This window comes from Odocoileus virginianus, chromosome 6, assembly GCF_023699985.2.
Source record: "Odocoileus virginianus isolate 20LAN1187 ecotype Illinois chromosome 6, Ovbor_1.2, whole genome shotgun sequence".
Lineage (NCBI taxonomy): Eukaryota > Metazoa > Chordata > Mammalia > Artiodactyla > Cervidae > Odocoileus > Odocoileus virginianus.
Window position 1 is genome coordinate 42,654,430 of NC_069679.1, and position 20,989 is coordinate 42,675,418.

The 20,989-nt window shown below is 35.6% G+C and overlaps 1 protein-coding gene across 1 annotated transcript in view; it reads left to right on the plus strand.

The window, feature by feature from the left end:
• Nucleotides 1-20,989, plus strand: part of MNS1 (meiosis specific nuclear structural 1) — a 72,164-nt gene that overhangs the window by 34,350 nt on the left and 16,825 nt on the right. The window contains exons 4-7 of the mRNA XM_020876770.2: nucleotides 4,767-4,869; nucleotides 8,912-9,141; nucleotides 9,515-9,731; nucleotides 9,829-9,936. Of these exons, the coding sequence (XP_020732429.2) occupies nucleotides 4,767-4,869; nucleotides 8,912-9,141; nucleotides 9,515-9,731; nucleotides 9,829-9,936 (658 nt within the window). The remainder of the gene's footprint in view (nucleotides 1-4,766; nucleotides 4,870-8,911; nucleotides 9,142-9,514; nucleotides 9,732-9,828; nucleotides 9,937-20,989) is intronic.

The window sequence follows — 20,989 nt, forward strand, 5'->3', positions numbered from 1 at the left end:
GTCCTTCCAATGAACACCCAGGACTGATCTCCTTTAGGATGGACTGGTTGGATCTCCTTTCGGTCCAAGGGACTCTCAAGAGTCTTCTCCAACACCACAGTTCAAAAGCATCAATTCTCTGCACTCAGCTTTCTTTACAGTCCAACTCTCACATCCATACATGACTACTGGAAAAACCATAGCCTTGACTAGACGGGCCTTTGTTGGCAAAGTAATGTCTCTGCTTTTTAATATGCTGTCTAGGTTGGTCATAACTTTCCTTCCAAGGAGTAAGCATCTTTTAATTTCATGGCTGCAGTCACATCTGCAGTGATTTTGGAGCCCAGAAAAATAAAGTCTCTCACTGTTTCCACTGTTTCCCCATCTATTTGCCATGAAGTGATGGGACTGGATGCCATGATCTTAGTTTTCTGAATGTTGAGCTTTAAGCCAACTTTTTCACTCTGCTCTTTCACTTTCATCAAGAGGCCCTTTAGTTCTTCTTCAGTTTCTGCCCTAAGGGTGGTATCATCTGCATATCTGAGGTTATTGATATTTCTCCCGGCAATCTTGATTCCAGCTTGTGCTTCTTCCAGCCCAGTGTTTCTCATAATGTACTCTGCATATAAGTTAAATAAGCAGGGTGACAATATACAGCCTTGATGTACTCCTTTTCCTATTTGGTACCAGTCTGTTGGTCCATGTCCAGTTCAAACTGTTATTTCCTGACCTGCATACAGGTTTCTCAAGAGTAGGTCAGGTGGTCTGGTATTCCCATCTCTTTCAGAATTTTCCACAGTTTATTGTGATCCACACAGTCAAAGGCTTTGGCGTAGTCAATAAAGCAGAAATAGATGTTTTTCTGGAACTCTCTTGCTTTTTCGATGATCCAGCGGATATTGGCAATTTGATCTCTGGTTCCTCTGCCTTTTCTAAAACCAGCTTGAACATCTGGAAGTTCATGGTTCATGTATTGCTGAAGCCTGGCTTGGAGAATTTTAAGCATCACTTTACTAGCATGTGAGATGAGTGCAATTGTGTGGTAGTTTGAACATTCTTTGGCATTGCCCTTCTGTGGGATTGGAATGAAAACTGACCTTTTCCAGTCCTGTGGCCACTGTTGAGTTTTCCAAATTTGCTGGCATATTGAGTGCAGCTCTTTCACAGCATCGTCTTTCAGGATTTAAAATAGCTCAACTGGAATTCCATCACCTCCACTAGCTTTGTTCGCAGTGATGCTTCCTAAGGCCCACCTGACTTCACATTCCAGAATGTCTGACTCTAGATGAGTGATCACACCCTCGTGATTATCTAGGTCATGAAGAATTTTTTTGTACAGTTCTTCTGTGTATTCTTACATATTCCTTCTTCTTTGGATTTCCTTCCCACTTAAGTCACCACAGAACATTGAATAGTTTTCTGTGCTATACAGTTAGTTTTCTAAATTACCTATTTTATACGTAGTGTATATATGGGGGCTTCCCATAAATAGAGTGGGTAAACAATCTTCCTGCAATGCAGGAGATATGGGTTTGATCCCTGGGTTGAGAAGGTCCCCTGGAGAAGAAAATGGCAACCCATTCTAGTATTGTTGCTTGGAGAATTCCATGGACAAAGCAGCCTGGTGAGCTAGAGTCCATGGGGTTACAAAAGAGTTGGACAAAACTTAATGACTAAACAACAACCACAGCAACCGTGTTTATGTCAATCCCAGTCTCCCAGTTCATCTCTTCCCTCCTTCCTCCTTTGGTATCTATATGCTTGTTGCTGCATCTTTGTGTCTATTTCTACAGAAAAATCTGTATCATTTTTCCAGATTCCACATATAGGCAATATATATATTTGTTTTTCCCTTTCTGACTTCACTCTGTATGACAGTCTCTGGGTCTGTCCACATCTCTGCAAATGGCACAATTTCATTCCTTTTTATGTCTGAGTAATATTCCATTGTATAAACCAGGTCATTATCCATTTTTCTGTTGATGGACATTTATGTTGCTTCCATGTCTTGGCACTTGTGAATAGTATTGCAGTGAGCATTGGGGTGCATGTATCTTTCCGAATTACGGTTTTCTTTAGATATATGCCCACAGTGTGACTGCTGGGTCATATGATAGTTCTAAGTTTTATAAAGAACCTGTTCTCTATAGTGGCTATATCAATTTACATTCCTACCAACAGTGTAAAATGGCTCCCTTTTCTTCACACCACCTCCAGCATTTGTTTGCAGATTTTTTGATGATGGCTTTTCTGACTGGTGTGAGGTGATACCTCATTGTAGTTTTGACTTCCTTTTCTCTAGTAATTAGTGATGTTGAGCATCTTTTCATGTGCTTGTTGGCCATCTTTATGTCTTCTTTGGAGAAACATCTATTTAGGTCTTTGGCCTATTTTGGGTTGCTTTTTTGATATTCAGCTGCATGAGCTGTTTGTATATTTTAGAGATTAATTCCTTGTCAGTTGCTTCATTTGCAAATATTTTCTCCCATTCTGAGGGTTGTCTTTTTGTCTTATTTATGGCTTCCTTTGCTGTGGAAAAGCTTTTAAGTTTAATTGCAGTGCTCAGTTGTGTCCAACTCTTTGTGACCCCATTGACTTTAGCCTGCCAGGATCCTCTGTCCATGGAATTTTCCAGGCAAGAATACTGGAGTGAGTTACTGTTTCCTACTCCAGGGGATCTTCCTGACCCAAGAAGAATGATGCAGCCTCCTGCATCATTAGGCAGGTTCTTTACCAATAGCGCCAGCTGGGAAGCCCTTTAATTAGGTCCCATTTATTTTTGTTTTTATTTTCATTACTCTAGGAAGTGGGTCAAAAAAAATCTTGCTGTGATTTATGTCAGAGTGTTCTGCCTATGTTTTCCTCTAAGAGTTTTATAGTGGCTGGCCTTACATTTAGAGCTTTGATCCATTTTTAATTTATTTTTGTGTATGGTATTAGGGAGTGTTCTAATTTCATTCTTTCACATGTAGCTGTTTTGTTTGCCCAACACCACTTACTTGTTTTTTCTGTACTGTATATCCTTACCTCCTTTGTCATAGACTAGTTGCCTGTATGCAGGTCAGGAAATAACAGTTTGAACTGGACATGGAACATATATATATATGTGTGTGTACAGATAAACACAGATGTTGTATACACATACCTATTTGCATAGGTTTTCAAAAATAAAAATGGCCTATAAAATGGTCAATAAAATGTATTATTTTCCAACATGTTTTTTCACACTTGCTATTTTTCCTTTTAACCTGGGCTTTCTATCCTGTTCCATTGACTTGTATTTCTCTTTTTGTGCTGGTACCATACTGTCTTGATTACTGTAGCTTTGTAGTATTGTCTGAAGTCAAGGAGCCTGATTCCGAAGTCAGGGAGCCTGATTCCTCCAGCTCTGTTTTTCTTTCTCAGGATTACTTTGGCTCTTTGGGGTCTTTTTGTTTTCATACAAATTGTAAAATTTTTGTTCTAAATCTGTGAAAAATGCCATTGGTAATTTGATAGGAGTTGTATTGAATCTTAGATTGCTTTGGGTAGTATAGTCATTTTCACAATATTGATTCTTCCATCCAAGAACATGGTATATTTCTCCATCTGTTTGTGTCCTCTTTGGTTTCTTTTATCAGTATTTTATAGTTTTCTGAATACAGGACTTTTGCCTCCTTGGTTGTTTGCAATTTAATGCACTTTTTTTTTTTTTGTAGTAGAGACAGTATTATAAATTGATGGGTTTCTGTGTATATTGGTGCATAATCATTAGCGTCCAACTCTAACAAAAATTTTTGTAAATGTATCTCAACCCTTTAGTGTAGAACAGAATATATAAGGCTAACCTGGAAACTTATCCCTCGTTTATAACACTGTTTTTATGAAAGAAGATAATCTTGTGTCATATACATTTGCATCTACAGTAATAAGGGCAAGAAGGATCCATACCCTAATACCAGGAGTATCTCTCTTCCCTTACCCTTTATGACTGCTTCTTTGTAGGTACCGAGTACCTGTAAGTTGAGTTTATAGGTAGGTGAGTGCCTCTTTGTTCCAGTAAGAATTAACCTGTACATCTTGGTGACATCTCACAGTCCTTCCAACTCAGAATTCTCATATTCTGTCATATTCAGAATTATGGCTGGCATATTAAAATAAAAATTTTTATATGGCATATTGTTTTCACTACATTTAGGAGGGTGATAGATTCAAAAGTAATTCAGAGAGTATCTGAAGTCAGTCCCCATTTTTTAAGAGATAAATAAGCAAGCTCAGAGAAGTGAAGTAAAGTTGCCCATGTTACTCCCTCTTCATCATCATCAAAAAATAGTTGCCATATGTGGAGTGTCTGCTGTTATACACATTAACTCATTTAATTGCCAGAGCTACCCCTTTTATATACGACAAAGCCAAGCTACAAAAGGTAAGAAGTAACATGTATAGGTTTAAACCTCTCTGCTGACATTATCTTTTAGCCTAATAGTACTAGTAACTGCACAGAAATTTTAACTTATATTGATATAGCACCTTTTCTGAGCCCGGCACTAGCAAAAAGGTTTTTAGTGATGATTATTGACAATAAAAAGGTTGTTTTGTCTAGAAAAATTAATTATAATGTCTCATTTCACATGCATTCTGATTTTCTTGGGATAACTGGAGAAAGGGGTATTTTTTCCAAAATATCTAAAAAATAATGTAAATATCTTTTACACATTTAGAAAAAATTTATTTTAAATTGTGGATATTATTTTTAAAATAGTAGAGATGTGTAGTCCTCAAATTTAAATTTCTGTCTCTTTAAACAGTGCTGAGCTCAGAGAATTGGAGAAGAAATTAAAAGCAGCTTACATGAATAAAGAAAGAGCAGCTCAAATTGCTGAAAAGGATGCCATTAAATACGAGCAAATGGTAATCATGTTTCTGGTCATAATGTTTTCCATATTTTTAGCTTCATTTAGAAAAGCAAAAATATACCAATTTTTAGAAAATTGTTGCATTCTATAAAGAATTTACACTGTTTGATTTCTCAAATAATTTTATAGTTTTTAGATTGTTATGGTGTAGCAAATTATGGATATTGAGCTTTGTAATTTAATATTAGAACCTTTCAGAGACACAGAGAGTTAGGTTGCTGGTTAAAATGAACATCTATATTTGGTAATTCCCAGCATTCTTAATGGTGTCTAACTGATTAACAACCAATACAGGTTGTTAGTATGATCAGTGTATCTTAGAATGCTGTTAAATTTTTTATTTATTAAATGTTTAAAAAAATCAACTGTAACTTTAGGTGGGAAACTTTTCTGTTTTATAAACAGAAATATTTTCTTTTCATGATTTCCTATAATTTTTTCCTCTTTTCTTAATCCTGACCTACTGCCCATTATTACTGGTAATAGTTACTCTTGGGCAAAGGAGTTTCAGACACACTCGGCAGTAGTGTTACACAGTTTAATTTAAAATAAGGTTTATTAACCCTTACAAGCTGCATGTACATCATCACTTGAATTCTTCTTGTCACTCAGGCTAGACATAGATGAAAAGGTCTGATGGCAGTATTACATAGTCTTTTAAGTTCCCTCACTTTCATTTCTCTATTATTTTGTAGAGCATTTTAATAGCAGAGATCCCTCTCTCCTAGATCCCTTTCAGAGATGTTTTACAGCTATTAGAGAGAAGGGCTTCTCTGGTGGCTCAGCAGGTAAAGAATGTGTCTGCTAATTCAGTTGGCACAGGTTCGATCCCTGGATTGAGTAGGTCCCCTGGAGTGGGAAATTGCAACCCACTCCAGTATTCTTGCCTGGAAAATCCCATGGACAGAGGAGCCCGGCGGGCTACAGTCCATGGGGTCACAAAGAAATAGATGTATCTGAGCACAAACACACACACAGAAAGAGGTAAAGGCAAATATTCTGGCTTTAAAAATTGGCCAGAATATATTCTAGGTTAAAAGGAAAAATAGCAAGTGTGAAAAAACATGTTGGAAAATAATACATTTTATTGACCATTTTATAGACCATTTTTATTTTTGAAAACCTATGCAAATAGGTATGTGTATACAACATCTGTGTATATCTGTACACACACACATATATATATGTTCTGTATATCAACAAACACATACAATTAGAGGAGTGATATCAAAACACTTAACCAGTGCAGTGTTATATAAGCATCAGATAAGAACAGTTGCTGGCTGTTGTGACACATGTGTGCATGTATGTTAGTACAGAAAAAATCTAGAGGATTATACGGCATGCTGTTAACAATGATAGCCTTTGGTGTGGTAGATGGTAAGAGAGGGTAAGGAAATGTCACTCCAAAAGCCATATTCTACCCTTTAAAGTAGAACATGATGTACAGTTTGAACAGAAGATTACAGTTTTAATTATTTTGATAATTGTAGTTAATCAGGGCAATCATAGATATTTACTCTGGTTATTGAAAGACTTGTTATCATTTTCTAAATAAAGTTGAGCCACAAAAATTAAATCAAATACTCTTAGACTTGACTAGGTGTCAGGATATTTAGGTGCTAGTTTTGGCTGTATCTCTCTTAGCCTTAGTTTTCTTATCTGTGAAATAAGATTATTGTATTTCTATAAGTGTGTGGTAATTTGTACAAACATGTTTTTGTCATGTCATACTTTTTCTGTAGATCCTAGTACAATATGTGCTAAGAAAGCAGAGGAAAGAAGGAATTTGAGTCAAGTAACATTTACAGTGTATATGTTAAAGGCATCAGTTAGATCAGGAATGACATTTAGTTCAGTTCAGTCGCTCAGTCATGTCTGACTCTTTGCAACCCCATGAACTGCGGTATATCAGCCCTCCCTGTCCATTACCAACTCCTGGAGCTCACTCAAATTCATGTCCACTGAGTCGGTGATGCCAGCCAACCATCTCATCCTCTGTCATCCCCTTCTCCTCCTGCCCTCAATCTTTCCCAGCATCAGGGTCTTTTCAAATGAGTCAGTTCTTCTCATCAGGTGGCCAAAGTGTTGGAGTTTCAGCTTTAGCATCAGTCCTTCCAATGAATATTCAGGACTGATTTCCCTTAGGATGGACTGGTTGGATCTCCTTGTAGTCCAAGGGACTCTCAAGAGTCTTCTCCAGCACCACAGTTCAAAAGTATCAATTCTTCGGCGCTCAGCTTTCTTTATAGTCCAACTCTCATATCCATACATGACTACTGGAAAAACTATAGCCTTGACTAGATGGACCTTTTTTGACAAAGTAATGTCTCTGCTTTTTAATATGCTGTCTTGGTTGGTCATAACTTTCCTTCCAAGGAGTAAGTATCTTTTAATTAGGGTTAACATTAGCCTTTATATTTTATTTTTTTAAACTTTTTATTTTGTATGGGGTATAGCCAATTAACAAATGATATGATAGTTTCAAGTGAAAAGGGAAGGTACTTGGCCATGCATACACATGTATCCATTCTCTCCCAGACTCCCCTCCCATCCAGGCTGCCACATAACATTGAGCAGAGTTCCTTGTGCTATACTGTAGGTCCTTTTTGGTTATCCATTTTAAATATGATAGTGTGAACATGTCCATCTCAAACTCCCTAACTATCCTTTCCCCTGCTGCAACCATAAGCTCATTGTCTAAGTCTGTGAGTCTTTTTCTGTTTAGTAAGTTCATTTGTAACATTTCTTTTTAGATTCCATGTATAAGGAATGTCATATGATATTTTTCCTTCTCTGTTCAACTTACTTCACTCAGTATGACACTGTCTAGGTCTATCCATGTTGCTGCAAATAGCATTATTTCATTCTTTTTAATGGCTGAGTAATATTCCATTGTATATATGTCCCACATCGTTATCCATTCCTCTGTCGGCGGATATTTAGGTTGCTTCCATGTCTTGGCTATTGTAAGTAGTGCTTCAGTGAGCATTGGGGTGCATGCATCCTTTTGGATCATGTTTTTGTCCTGAAATGTGCCCAGGAGTGGGATTGCAAGGTCATATGGTAGCTCTTTTTTAGTTTTTTAAGGAACCTCCATACTGTTCTAGTGGCAGCACCAATTTACACACCCACCAACAGTGAGGAAAGTTCCCTTCTCTCTACACTCTCTCCAGCATTTATTGTTTGTGGATCTTTTGATGATAGCCACTGTTCACCTTCATATTTTTATCTGTTTCTCATTTTGTGTTTGATGCTGCTAACCATTCTAGCATTTGGGATGTGATCATAATGGTAAAGGATAACTTTTTAAACTGCCTGGTGTATTTACGTTAAAACATTTTGTTAAATGATTTCAAAATGCTCAAAAAAAATCAGGGTAACCCATTCAAGATGCAGGATTGTGTCTCATTCAGAAGGAATGGTCTTGAAGAGTGAATTGAAACCTCAGAAAACAGACACGGTGATGTATGTGACCCTTTTTTTAAGTTAAAGTTATTTCAAAGGGCCTTTAATAAATGAGAAAGGGGAGATTTCAAAGGCCACTGGCAGCAAAGAAAATTTAGGCTGAGAGAACTTGAGTTGCTCAGAGCTATTTAATAGCAGACAGGTATAAAAAAGATAGCACCATCCTTACTCTAAATAGCAGCCAGTACCCAGTGGAGCTAAAATTTGTGAAAATTACCTACATCAACTTTTTTAGATGAGGAAGATGACTGTTGCTTTGGAAATTAACATAATTGTTAGTGAAGCACTTCTAATTTTACTTATTGTTTTTCAAGTGTGAAGTTATTCACCTTATTGCCCTGAGAGAGCTACTTGAAGAAATAGGAAAGGCTCTTTAGGGTTTGCTTTTCATTCATTTACTTTTCATTCAAACCCCTCAGGTGACAGTGACTTACCTTTGCTTTTTGTCTACATAGATGAAAATATTTTATGAAATAGGCCTCATAGTATTCAGTTCCATGTGCTAAAAGTTTTCTGTCATATTTTGCTCAGATTTGATAATGGAAAGATGAATTTTGTTTTAACAACAGAAACGTGATGCTGAAATAGCCAGAACGATGATGGAGGAGCACGAGAGGTTGATAAAGGAAGAGAATGCCGCAGAGGACAAACGAAACCAAGTAAAAGCACAGTACAGTCATGACTTAGAGAAACAGCTTGAAGAACAAGAGAAGAAAAAGCAGGAAGCTTATGAGCAGTTGCTGAAAGAGAAGCTCATGGTTGATGAAATTGTTAGGAAAATCTATGAAGAAGATCAATTGTAAGTTTGCCCCAAATTTCTTTCATGCTTAAACATGCTTAAACATTTGTTAGATTTATCTCAGGCTTGTCATGAAGAATAAACCACCTAAGAAGTGCCTGATACACAGTAAGTCCTCAGTAAATGTTATGACCTAAACTGAGACCAAGTCTTACTTATCTTTGTTGTATAACAATTAATTGATAATTAAGAGTTACTTACTAAGTAACAGTGACTAAACCTTTTTTTCCTTCAGTAAACGCATGTCAGGAGAACTTGTTTTCTGTTCTGTTTCCTTGATAGACGTGTAAAAGAAATGACACTCATGGTTTTTTACTTTTTTATTATTATTTCTGTTATTCCTGTGAGAACTGCACTCACTATTACTTTTTAGGGAAAGACAGCAAAGGTTAGAGAAAATGAATACAACTCGAAGGTATATAGAAGAGTTTCAGAAAGAGCAGGCTCTCTGGAGAAAAAAGAAACGTGAGGAGATGGAAGAAGAAAATAGAAAAATAATAGAGTTTGCCAAGTTGCAGCAACAAAGAGAAGAAGATCGAATGGCGAAAGTTCAAGAAAGTGAAGAAAAAAGACTACAGCTTCAAAATATGGTACTAAAATAATTGTTTTAACACTGGAGAAATTCTTAAATATTTGTCTTAGAATTTGATTCCTATACATGTTTTTATGTCTGTTTTTTTTAAATAGCTGACTCAGAGGTTGGAAGAAATGCTGCGGCAACGTGAAGATTTAGAACAAGTGCGACAGGAATTATACCAGGAAGAACAAGCTGAAATACATAAGAAGAAACTAGAAGTAAGTTTTGGAAAATGAAGGAATAATGAACATAGTGGAAGTGAAAGCTTTAGTTGCTCAGTCATGTTGACTCTTTGTGACCCCATTGATCGCAGCCCAGCAAGTTCCTCTGTCCATGGAATTCTCCAGGCAAGAATACTAGAGTGGGTCACCATTTCCTTCTCTAGGTTAATATAGAGAAGAGTATTATTTTGAGATGAAGCAGTAGAAAGATAATAGATTTAAACCCAACCATACTGATAGTTACATTACATGTAAATGGTATAAGTGCTACATTTAAAAGAGAGATTTTCAGGCTAGATAAAAAAACTAGACCCAGACAACATCAAAAAACTGCATCAAAAAGCATGATGCAACGATGTTGTCTACAAGAAACATAATTTAAATATGAAAACACATGGTTTAAAAGCAAAAGGATGGAGAAAGATATACAGACAAACACCAATCAAGAGCATGTTAGGGTAGAAATCATAATGATAATAGGCTAAATTCATCTAGAGGATGTAATACCCTAGAAGTGTGTGAACCTAAATAAAACTTCAATTACAGTACATGTAGCAAATCTGAGAAAACTGAGAGGAGAAAGATGAATCCATAATTATATTTGAATATTTCAATGCTCCTCATTAATATGTAAAATAACTAGTCATAAAACCATGGGATATAGCATCGAACAATTTGACCTCAAGTTATGACGATTTGTCAATTTTCTAATTGGGTGTTTTTTATTAATTTATTATAGGATTTTGAGAATTCTTTATGTATTCTAGTTCTTTGTCAGGTGTGTGGTTTACAGATATTTTCTCCTAGTCTGTAGGGTTGTCTTTTTATCCTCTTAATGGGATCTTTTCCAAAGCAAGTGTTTTCAATTTCTGTGAAGTCTTAACTTAGCAATTACTGTTTTTATGGACCGTAACTTTAGGATTAGTTCTAGGATGTTTTTGCCTGGAACCCAAAGAATTTCTTTTTTTCTTTTTCCTTAAAAGATTTCCTCTTCAGTTATTTTTTGTTTATAGGTTATGAGACTTAGGTCAGTTTCTGTTTTTGCTTCTCTATGTCCAGTTGGTCTAGTTGCAACTATTTGTTGAAAGGTTTTTTCTCTTATACCCAGTTGCTTTTGCTACTTTGTTTAAAACACAGCTGAGCACATTTGTGCATATATTCCTGGGATCTCTGTTTTGTCTGTTGATTTATGTGTCTATCCTTTCAGGAGTACCACACAGTTTTGATTACTGTAGCTATATAAAGTCTTCAAGATTGTTTTAGTTATTCTAATTCCTCTACCTTTCCATATAAAGTTTAGAGTAACCTTAACTCTATCTACAAATAGTCTTTGGAGAATTTGATAGGAATTAAATTTGAATGTCAATTTGAGGAAGATTGACATGGTCACTGTATTGAGTCTTACAGTCCATGAACATGGTGTGACTCTTCATTTACAATTTCCCCTTGACAACACAGGTTTGAGTTGTGTGAGCCCACCTATATTTAGATATTTTTCAGTAGTAAAATCTACTGTTTACACAGTCCATTGTTGGTTGATTCCACAGATACAGATACAGATATCCACAGATAAGAACTGTGGATACAGAGAGTTGGCTAAATTTATGTGGTTTAACCCCTGTATTGTTCAAGTCAACTCTGTTTAAATCATCTTTGAATTTTTTCATCAGTGTTTATATTCTTCAGCATACAAATCCTGTACATGTTTTGTCAGATTTACATTGAAGTATTTCAGTTTTTTGAGTGATTGTAAATGGAATTTAAGTTTTAATTTCATTGTCCACATACTCATTGCTAGTGAATTGACTTTAAAAAATATATGTATTTATCTTGTATCTCATGACCTTGCTGAATTCACTTAGTAGCTGTAGGAATTTGTAGGAGTAGGTTTCTTTGTTTTTCCATACATAGTCATGTCTTCTGCAAATAGGAACAGTTTCGTTTCTTGGTTTCTTAATCTATTCACTTAAAAAAAAATAATTATTTATTTATTTAGATTTAGTTGTGGTGCATGGGATCTTTACTTTTGGAAAGTGGGATCTAGTTCTGTGACCAGGGATCAAACCCCAGGCCTCCTGCAGTGGGCACGCAGAGTCTTAGCCGCTGGACCACCAGGGAAGTCCCATCTATACACTTTTTATTTACTTTTTTGCTTTATTGTACTGGCTAAAATTTTTAGCACTGGCTGGCACTATATTGAATGAGTGATGAGAGTAGATGTCATCTTTCTTTGTTAACTGTAGTTTTTTTTATAGTTGAGGACATTCTCTTCTATTTCTATTTTTCTGAATATTTTTATCATAAAGAGGTGTTGAATTTTGTCAGATGCTGTTTTTTCTTTAGCTTGGTTGATTGCATTGATTAACTTCGGGAGTTACTGAACCACCTTGCATCATTAGAATAAATCCCACTTGGTCATGGTGTCTTTAAATATGACTGGATTTTAATTTTCTAATAATGTGTTTCAGGATTTTTGCATCCATATTCATAAACAATATTGGTTTTTAGTTTTCATTTTGTATACTGGTGTCAGGGTAAACTGCCTTCATAAAATGAACGGAGAAGTTTCCTTCTATTTTCTAGAAGAGATTGTTTAGAATTGATGTTAGTTAATTCTTTAAACATTTGCTAGACTTTTCCAGTGAAACTATCTAGGCTAGGAATTTTATTCTTTTAGTGTTTAAAAACATTTATTCAATATTTTATTGTGTATTTAAGTTAATTTTTATTTTATATTTGAGTATAGTTGATTTACAATATCGTGTTACTCTCAGGTATACAGCAGAATGATTCAGTTATGCATATATATCCATCCATTCTTCTGATTCTTTTACTGCTTAGATTATTACAGAATAATGAGTATATAGTTCCCTGTGCTACATAGTAGGTCCTTGTTATCTATTTTTATATATATATATACACACACACATACATACCCTTTTCCCCTTTGGTAACCATAAATTTGATTTTGAAGTCTGTGAGTCTGTTTCTGTTTTGTAAATAAGTTCATTTGTATCATTTTTTTAGATCACACTTGTAAGAGATACATATTTGTCTTCCTCTGACTTTTTTCACTTAGTATGATAATACCTATCATGCCAGTTGTTACAAATGGCATTATTTCATTCTTTTTTATGGCCAAGTAATATTCCACTGTATGTATGTGTATATTTATATATATTTATATTTATATATACACACACACCACTTCTTTATCCGTTCCTTTGTTGATGGACATTTAGGTAGTTTTTATGCCTTGGCTATTGTAAATAGACCTGCACTGAAAACATTGGAGTGCCTATATCTTTGAATTATGATTTTCTCCAGATATATGCCTAGAAGTGGGATTCCTGGATCATATGGTAGTTCTATTTTTAGTTTTTTAGAGAACCTCCATACTGTTCTCCATAGTGGTTGTACCAATTTACATTCCCATCAACAATGAAGGAGGGTTTCCTTTTCTTCACACCCTGTCCAGCACTTACTGTTTGTAGACTAACGGTGATGACTATCATCATTCTGACTGATGTGAAGTGATAACCTCATTGTAGTTATAGTGATGTTGAGCATCTTTTCCTGTGCTTTTTGGCCATCTGTGTGTCTTCATTTGAGAAAAGTCTCTTTATGTCTTCTGACTGAAATTCTCTGTAAGAGATTTCGGTGTATTGACCCATTTATTTGTTTATTTTTTGATGTTAAACTGCATGAACTGTTTTTACATTTTGGAGGTTTACCCCTTGTTAGTAGCATTGTTTCCAAATATTTTCTCCCATTCTGTGGGTTGTCTTTTCATTTTGTTTATGGTTTCCTTTGCTGTGCAAAGTCTTTTAAGTTTAATTAGGTTTTACTTTTATTTTCATTACTCTAGGAGTTGAATCCAAAAAGACCTTGCTGTGGTTTATGTCAAAGAGTGTTCTGTGTATGTTTTCCTTTAAAAGTTTTATAGTATCTGGTCTTATATTTAGGTCTTTAATCCATTTTAAGTTTACTTTTGTGTAAGGTATTAAAAGAATATTCTAATTTCATTTTTTTTTTTTACATGTCGCTATCTGGTTTTCCCAGCATCACTTATTGAAGAGACTGTCTTTTCTCCATTGTATATCCCTGCCTCCCTTGTTGTAGGTTAATTGTTTGCAGGTGCAGGGTTTATTTCTGGGCTTTCTGTCCTAGTCCATTGACCTGTATTTCTGTTTTGGGGCAATTACCATACTATTTTGATGACTAAAGCTTTGTAGTACAATCTGAAGTCAGGTAGCCCAACTCCCCCAGTTCCATTTTTATTTATCAGGATTATGTTGGCTCAGGATGTTTTGTGTTTCCATACAAACTGAAAATTTTTTTCTAGTTCAGTGAAAAATGCCATTGATAATTTGACAGGGATTGCATTGGATGTGTAAATTCCCTTGAGTTGTTTGGTCATTTTAACAATATAAGTTCTTCCAGTCCAAGGTTATGGTATATCTGTGTATCTGTTTGTGTCATCTTTGATTTCTTTCATCATTACCTCATAGTTTTCAGAGTGCAGGTCTTTTGCCTCCTTGGATGAATTTACTCATAGATATTTTATTCTTTTTGATATGATGGTAAATGCAATAGTTTCCTTAATTTCTCTTTCTATTTTTCTGTTTTTAGTGTACAGAAATGCAAGAGATTTCTGTGTATTAACTTTGTAACCTACAATATAATTGATTTATTGATGAGTTCTAGTAGTTTTCTGATAGCATCTTCAGGGTTTTTAATGTATAGTATGTCACCTGCAAACAATAACAGTTTACTTCTTTTCCAGTTTGGATTCCTTCTGTTCCTTTTTCTTCTTTGATTGCATGGCTAGAATTTACAAAAGTATGTTGAATAAAAGTGATGAGTGTGAACATTCTTTTCTTCTTGATCTTAGAGGAAATGCTTTCAGTTTTTCACTGTTGAAATTGATACTTGCTGTGGGTTTATCATATAGGGCCTTTATTATGTTGAGGTAGGTTCCTGAGCAATTTTTATCATAAATGAGTGTTTAATACTGTCAAAAGCTTTTTTATGCAACTATTGAGATGGTCATATATATGGTTTTTTTATTCTTCAGCTTTTTAGTGTGATATATCCCATTGATTAACATATGTTGAAGAATCCTTGTATCCCTAGGTTAAATCCCACTTGATCATGGTGTTTAATATTTTTAATGTGTTATTGGATGTGGTTTGCTAGTATTTTGTTGACGATTTTTGAATCTATATTCATCAGAGATATTGGCCTGTAATTTTCTCTTTGTGTGGTATCTTTGGGGTTATGATGGCCTCATAGAATGAATTTGAGAGTGTTCCTTCTTCTGTAGTTTTATGGAAGCATTTCAGAAGCACAGGTATTAACTCTTCTCTAAATATTTGCTAGAATTCACCTATGAAGCCATCTGGTCCTGGGCTTTAATTTGTTGGAATATTTTTAATCACAGTTTCAATTTCAGTAACTTGTAGTTGGTCTGTTCATATTTTCTATTTCTTCCTGGTTTGGTCTTGGAAGGTTCTACTTTTCTAAGAATCTGTCTTCTTTTCTAGGTTATCCATTTTATTTGCATACAGTTGCTTGTAGTTGTCTCTTTACTGTCTGAGTCCCTGGTGTCTCAAACTGTAAAGAGTCTGCCTGTCATTTGGAAGACCCGAGTTCGTTCCTGGGTTGGGAAGATGCCCTGGAGAAGGGAATGACAACATATTCCAGTATTCTTGCCTGGAAAATTCCATGGACAGAGGAGCCTGGTGGACTACAGTCCATGGGGTCACAAAGAGTCAGACACAACTGAGAGACTAACTCTAACCATCCAACTAATAGTCTCTTACCAAGTTTGTCTTTTCAGAGAACCAACTTTTAGTTTCGTCAATCTTTTGTTATCCTCATCTCCATTTATCTCTGCTCTGATGTTTATGATTTCTGTCCTACTAACTTTGAGTTTCATCTGTTCTTTCTTTACTTGCTTTAGGTCTAGTGTTGAATTATTTTGGGTTTTTCTTGTTTCCTGAGGTAAGGTTGAATTACTGTAAACTTCCCTCTTGGAGCTGTTTTTGCTGTGTCCCATAGATTTTGGATTGGGGTTTCATTTTCATTTATCTCTAAAATGTTTTGATTTTGATTTCTTCAGTGATCCATAAGTTGTTTAGTACCATATAGTTTAGTCTCCATGTGTTTGTTTTTTTACAGTTTTCTTCTTGGAGTTGATTCTTGGTTTTGCTTTGGGTTTTTTTGGGCAGGGATGGATCTTCATTGTTGTGCATGGGCTGTCTCTAGTGGGAGTGGGAGCTACTCTCTAGTTGTGGTGCATGAACTTCTCATTGTGGCCGCTTCTCTTGTTGCAAAGCATGGGCTCTAGGGTGCACGGGCTTCAGTAGTTGGGGCACACAGGCTCTAGAGCATGAAGGCTGCAATATAGTTGTGCCTCATGGGCTCTAGAGCCCAGGCTCGGTAGTTGCAACACATGGGCTTAATTACCCCTAGCATGTGGAATCCTTCTTGACATGGAGTTGAGCCTATGTTCCCTGCATAGGTAGGTGGATTCCTAACCACTGGACCACCAGGGATGTCCCTTGTAGTTGATTTCTAATCTCATAGCATTGTGGTCAGAAAATATGCTTGATAATGATTTTAAGTTTCTTAAATTTACTGAGCTTCTTTTGTTGCTCAGCATATGATCTGTCCTGGAGAATATTCCTTGTGCAGTTGGGAAGAACGTATATTCTGCTTTCAAATGTAATGCTCTATAAATATCAGTTAAGCCTGTCTGGACTAATGTGTCATTTAAGGCCTGTGTTTCCTTACTGTTTTCTTTCTGGATGATCTGTCTGTTGATGTAAGTGGGGCATTGACACATTATCAACTGGGGGAGTTTTGCAGAAACTAACTCCTGTGGCCAGCTATTTGTTATGTAAGTAAATATTAAAACACTAGCGTTTAAGTAAATATCAACAACTCTTTGCCCTTGATGTATATATTTGAAACTCTGTACATGTCTCACTAAAGCATTCTGATATTTTGTTACAGTGTGTTAGGCAGTATAGCAGGCACCTCTGTGCAGAGGAATAGAACATCTGTTACACATATACTGTGTTTCACTGGGCTTTCTCCTGGAAGAGCAGACCCTACACTTTCTGGTGGCATTTGCTTAATCCTGTGGGTATTATTTCCTCTAGAATGTGTTCTTTTATTTTACTGGATAGTCAACAAAGTGAATCTTTGTAGGGAGCTCTTTTAGAAATGCCCAGAAGGACCAGGTGCAAGACCACCACTACATTCACCAGAATTCTTAGTTACTGATCGTCTAGCTACTGCTAACAGAAGTTGCTAGTAAGTCATTTTACTCTGTGCATTAAGGCTATAATAAAACGTAACTGTATTGTGTAAATCACAATTACTCAAATAGAAACCCACTTTCTTATACCATTTCCAAGTTTTCTGGAGGGTATTGAAGTTTGCCAGATACTGATCAGATTGATCAACTCCTTTCATGTATTTAATCATACTCTAATATTCAGTTGGGCTTGGTTATCCAGTGTCCAGTCCTCCTGTCTTCCTTTCCTGTAGATGTTATGGAGGAGTCATGAACAGTTGTCACCACGCAGACTAGTGTCTTGTTTTTCCATATAAGAAAAATCACTTCTCCCTTCTGTAATAATACCATTTCTCCTCTGTGTAGATTTTCAGATTTCTCCTTTAACTGACTTGGTAGACCCATGATTCTCTCCTATAGTCCCACAAGTTCTGGTTTTGTTTTTCAACCATATTCTAGATGTGGACACACTGTTGCCGTAATTATATTGGTAAATTATAGTGCCGTGAACTAAGATAAGGTTGTACGACCAATAAATAATATTGTTTCTTGAAGATTTTTTTTCTTCAATTTTGTAAATCTCAAGTTTTCATATATATTCAGTTTCACTTTTGCTAACTGTCCTGACCAAAATTTCATATTCTGTAAGTTTCCAGGATTACAGGTTTTGAATTTGAGCTGTTCTCTTTACTTTTCATTGCCTCAGCAAGTGATAGCTCTTGTTTGGGTATATAAATTTTGGTATAAAATAATCCAAAAAAGGTTTAACTCTTACTTTAGGATTTAATTTTTTCTGATCTTTCTTTAAATTAGCTTTCTTGAGGTATAATTGCCATATAAAACTGTAAGATATTTAAAGTGTACATCATGGTGATTTGATAAATATTTACATTGTAAAAAGATTCCCCCATCTATAGTTAGTTAACACATCTATCACTTCACATATTTTTAATGAAAATTTTTAAGTTCTGCTCTCTTCAGAAATTTCATTTATACAATAAAGTGTTTTCAACTATAGTCACCATGTTTTACATTAGAGCCTCAGATCTTATTTGTCATAGAGCTGGAAGTTTGTACCATTTTACCAACTTTTCCTATTTTTCCCACCCACCAGCCTCTGCCAACCACTTTCCAACTTTCTGTTTCAATGAGTTTGACATTTTTTTTTAAGATTCCACATGTGTTACCAGGCAGTATTTGTCTTTCTTTGATCAGCTCATTTCACTTAGTATAAAACCCTTAAGATCCATCTGTGTTGTTGCAATGGCAGGATTTCATTATTTTATGATTTTATGGCTGAATAACATTCCATTTTATATAGCTCTACCTCTTTATTTATTCATCTGTTGATGGACAGTTAGCTTGTTTCTGTATTTTTGCTATTGTGAGTAATGCTACAATGAACACAGGCGTGCATGTACCTTGTTAGGAACCTGTTTTCATTTCCTTTGGATATATACCTGGAAGTGAGATTGCTGGAACATATGATAGTTCTGTCTTTAATTTTTTGAGGAATCTCCGTGGCTGTATCAATGGCTATACCATTGGCTTTGCTTTTCTACCCACAGTGACAAGGGTTCCCTTTCTCCACATACCCACCAACTCTTTATTATCTCTCTTTTTTGATGATAGCCATTATTACAGATATCTCATTGTGGTTTTGATTTGTATTCCCTGATGTTTAGTGATGTGTTGAGTACCATTTCTTGTCCCTGTTGGCCATTTGTATATTTTCTTTGGAAAAAAATCTATTCAGATCCTCTGCCCATTTTTTAATTGGATTTTCTTTTGTTCTTTTCTGTTGAGTTTTTTATGTTGTTTTTACATATTTTGGACATAAATCCTATCAGATACAGAATTTGCAAATGTTTTCTGCCATTCCATAGGTTGCCTTTTCATTTTGTTGATGATTTCCTTGTCTGTAGTCTTCGTTGGTAGCTCAGATGGTAAAGAATCTGCCTGCAATGCAGGAGACCTGGGTTCAATCCCTGGGTTGGGGAGATCCCCTGGAGAAGGAAATGGCAACCCATTCCAGTATTTTTGCCTGGAGAATCCCATGGACAGAGGAGCCTGGCAGGGTACAGTCCATAGGGTCACAGAGTGACACAACTGAGTGACTTTAACTTCATTTTCTTGTCTGTACAGAAGCTTTTTACTTTGATGTAATCCTGTTTGTTTATTTTGCTTTTGGTGTCAAATCCAAAAATTCATTGCCAAGGCTGATTTAGAGGAACTTACTCTGTTCTCTACTTGTAGGAGTTCTATGGTTTCAGTTTCATTATTTTTTTAAAAGAGTCAGCCTTTTGCCTCATTGATATTGTCTATTGGTTTTCTGTTTTCAATTCCATTTATTTCTGCTCTTTATTTACTCCCTTCTGCTTCCTTTCTATGGGTTTCTGAAGTGTAGTAGCTTAGTTTATTGATTTGAGACGTTTCCTACAATGCATGCCCCTATAAATGCATCATACTATATGTATACATTTGGTGCTATAAATTTCCCTCAAAGCTGTTTCAGTTGCACCTCACAAGTTTCAATGTTGTTTTCATTTTCATTAACTTTGATGTTTTCATTTTCTGGAGCCTTTTTCTGACCAATGGATTACTTAAAACTGTGTATGTAGTCCCCAAATGTCCAGAAATTTTTCTTTAAAAATGTTACTTTTAGTTTGATTTCATTGTGATCAGAGAACATGCCCAATATGATTTTATTTCCTTTAAATTTGTTCTGTGGACATTTGAAAAGAATGTTTTCTACTACTTTGGGTGAAATGTTCTAGAAATATGTTTAAATGTCTAAAATTTCTATAAATGCCAGTTAGTTTCTATTGATTGATTGTGCTGTTGAGTTCTTCTATATCCTTGCTGATTTTCTGTCTAGTTGTTCCATCAGTTGCTGAGAGAGGATTGTTGATGACTCTAACCATAATTGTGGGTTTGTGTTTCTCCTTAAGGTTTTTTTTTTAAATTGAGGCAAAATTCATGTAATATAAAATTGACTGTTTTTAAGTAGCATTTAGTACATTCAGAATATTGTGCAACCACCATCTCTGTCTAGTTCCGAAACATTTTCATTACCCCAGAAGGATACCTTGCATCAAGCAGTTACCACCTGTTCCATGCTTTCCGAGACTCTGGCAACTACTGATTTGCTTCCTGTCTTTATGAATTTGACTATTCTGAATATAAGTGGGATCATGCAATATGTGACCTTTTGCGCTGCAATTTCTTTCCCTTAGAATAATATTTTGGAGTTTCATCTATTTTGTAGCCTGTGTCAATAATTAATTTCCCCAACCCCCACCTTTTTTTGGCTGAATAATATAGTCCAGTGTATGGATATACAACATTTTGTCTATCCATTCAATAGTATATGTTTCCACCCTTTTTTTTTTAAAGTATTGTGAATGTTATTGTTATGAACATTTGTGTACAAGTTTTGTTTGAGTATCTTTTTCAGATCCTTTTGGGTGAATGCTTAGCACTGGTATTGCTGGGTCACATGGTATTTCTATGTTTAGTTTTCTGAGGAACTGCCCAGCTGTTTTCCATAGAGGCTGCACCACTGTATCTATATAGGAGATACACTGTATCTGTATAGGAGAGTTCCAATTCCTCCACATCCTTGCCAGCACTTGTTATACCGTGTCATATAACATAAAAAGAGCTGAAGCGAAAACATTTCTAGAAGAAAACATGAGAAGATCATTATGAACTTGGAAATGGCAAAGATTTAAAATTTTTAGG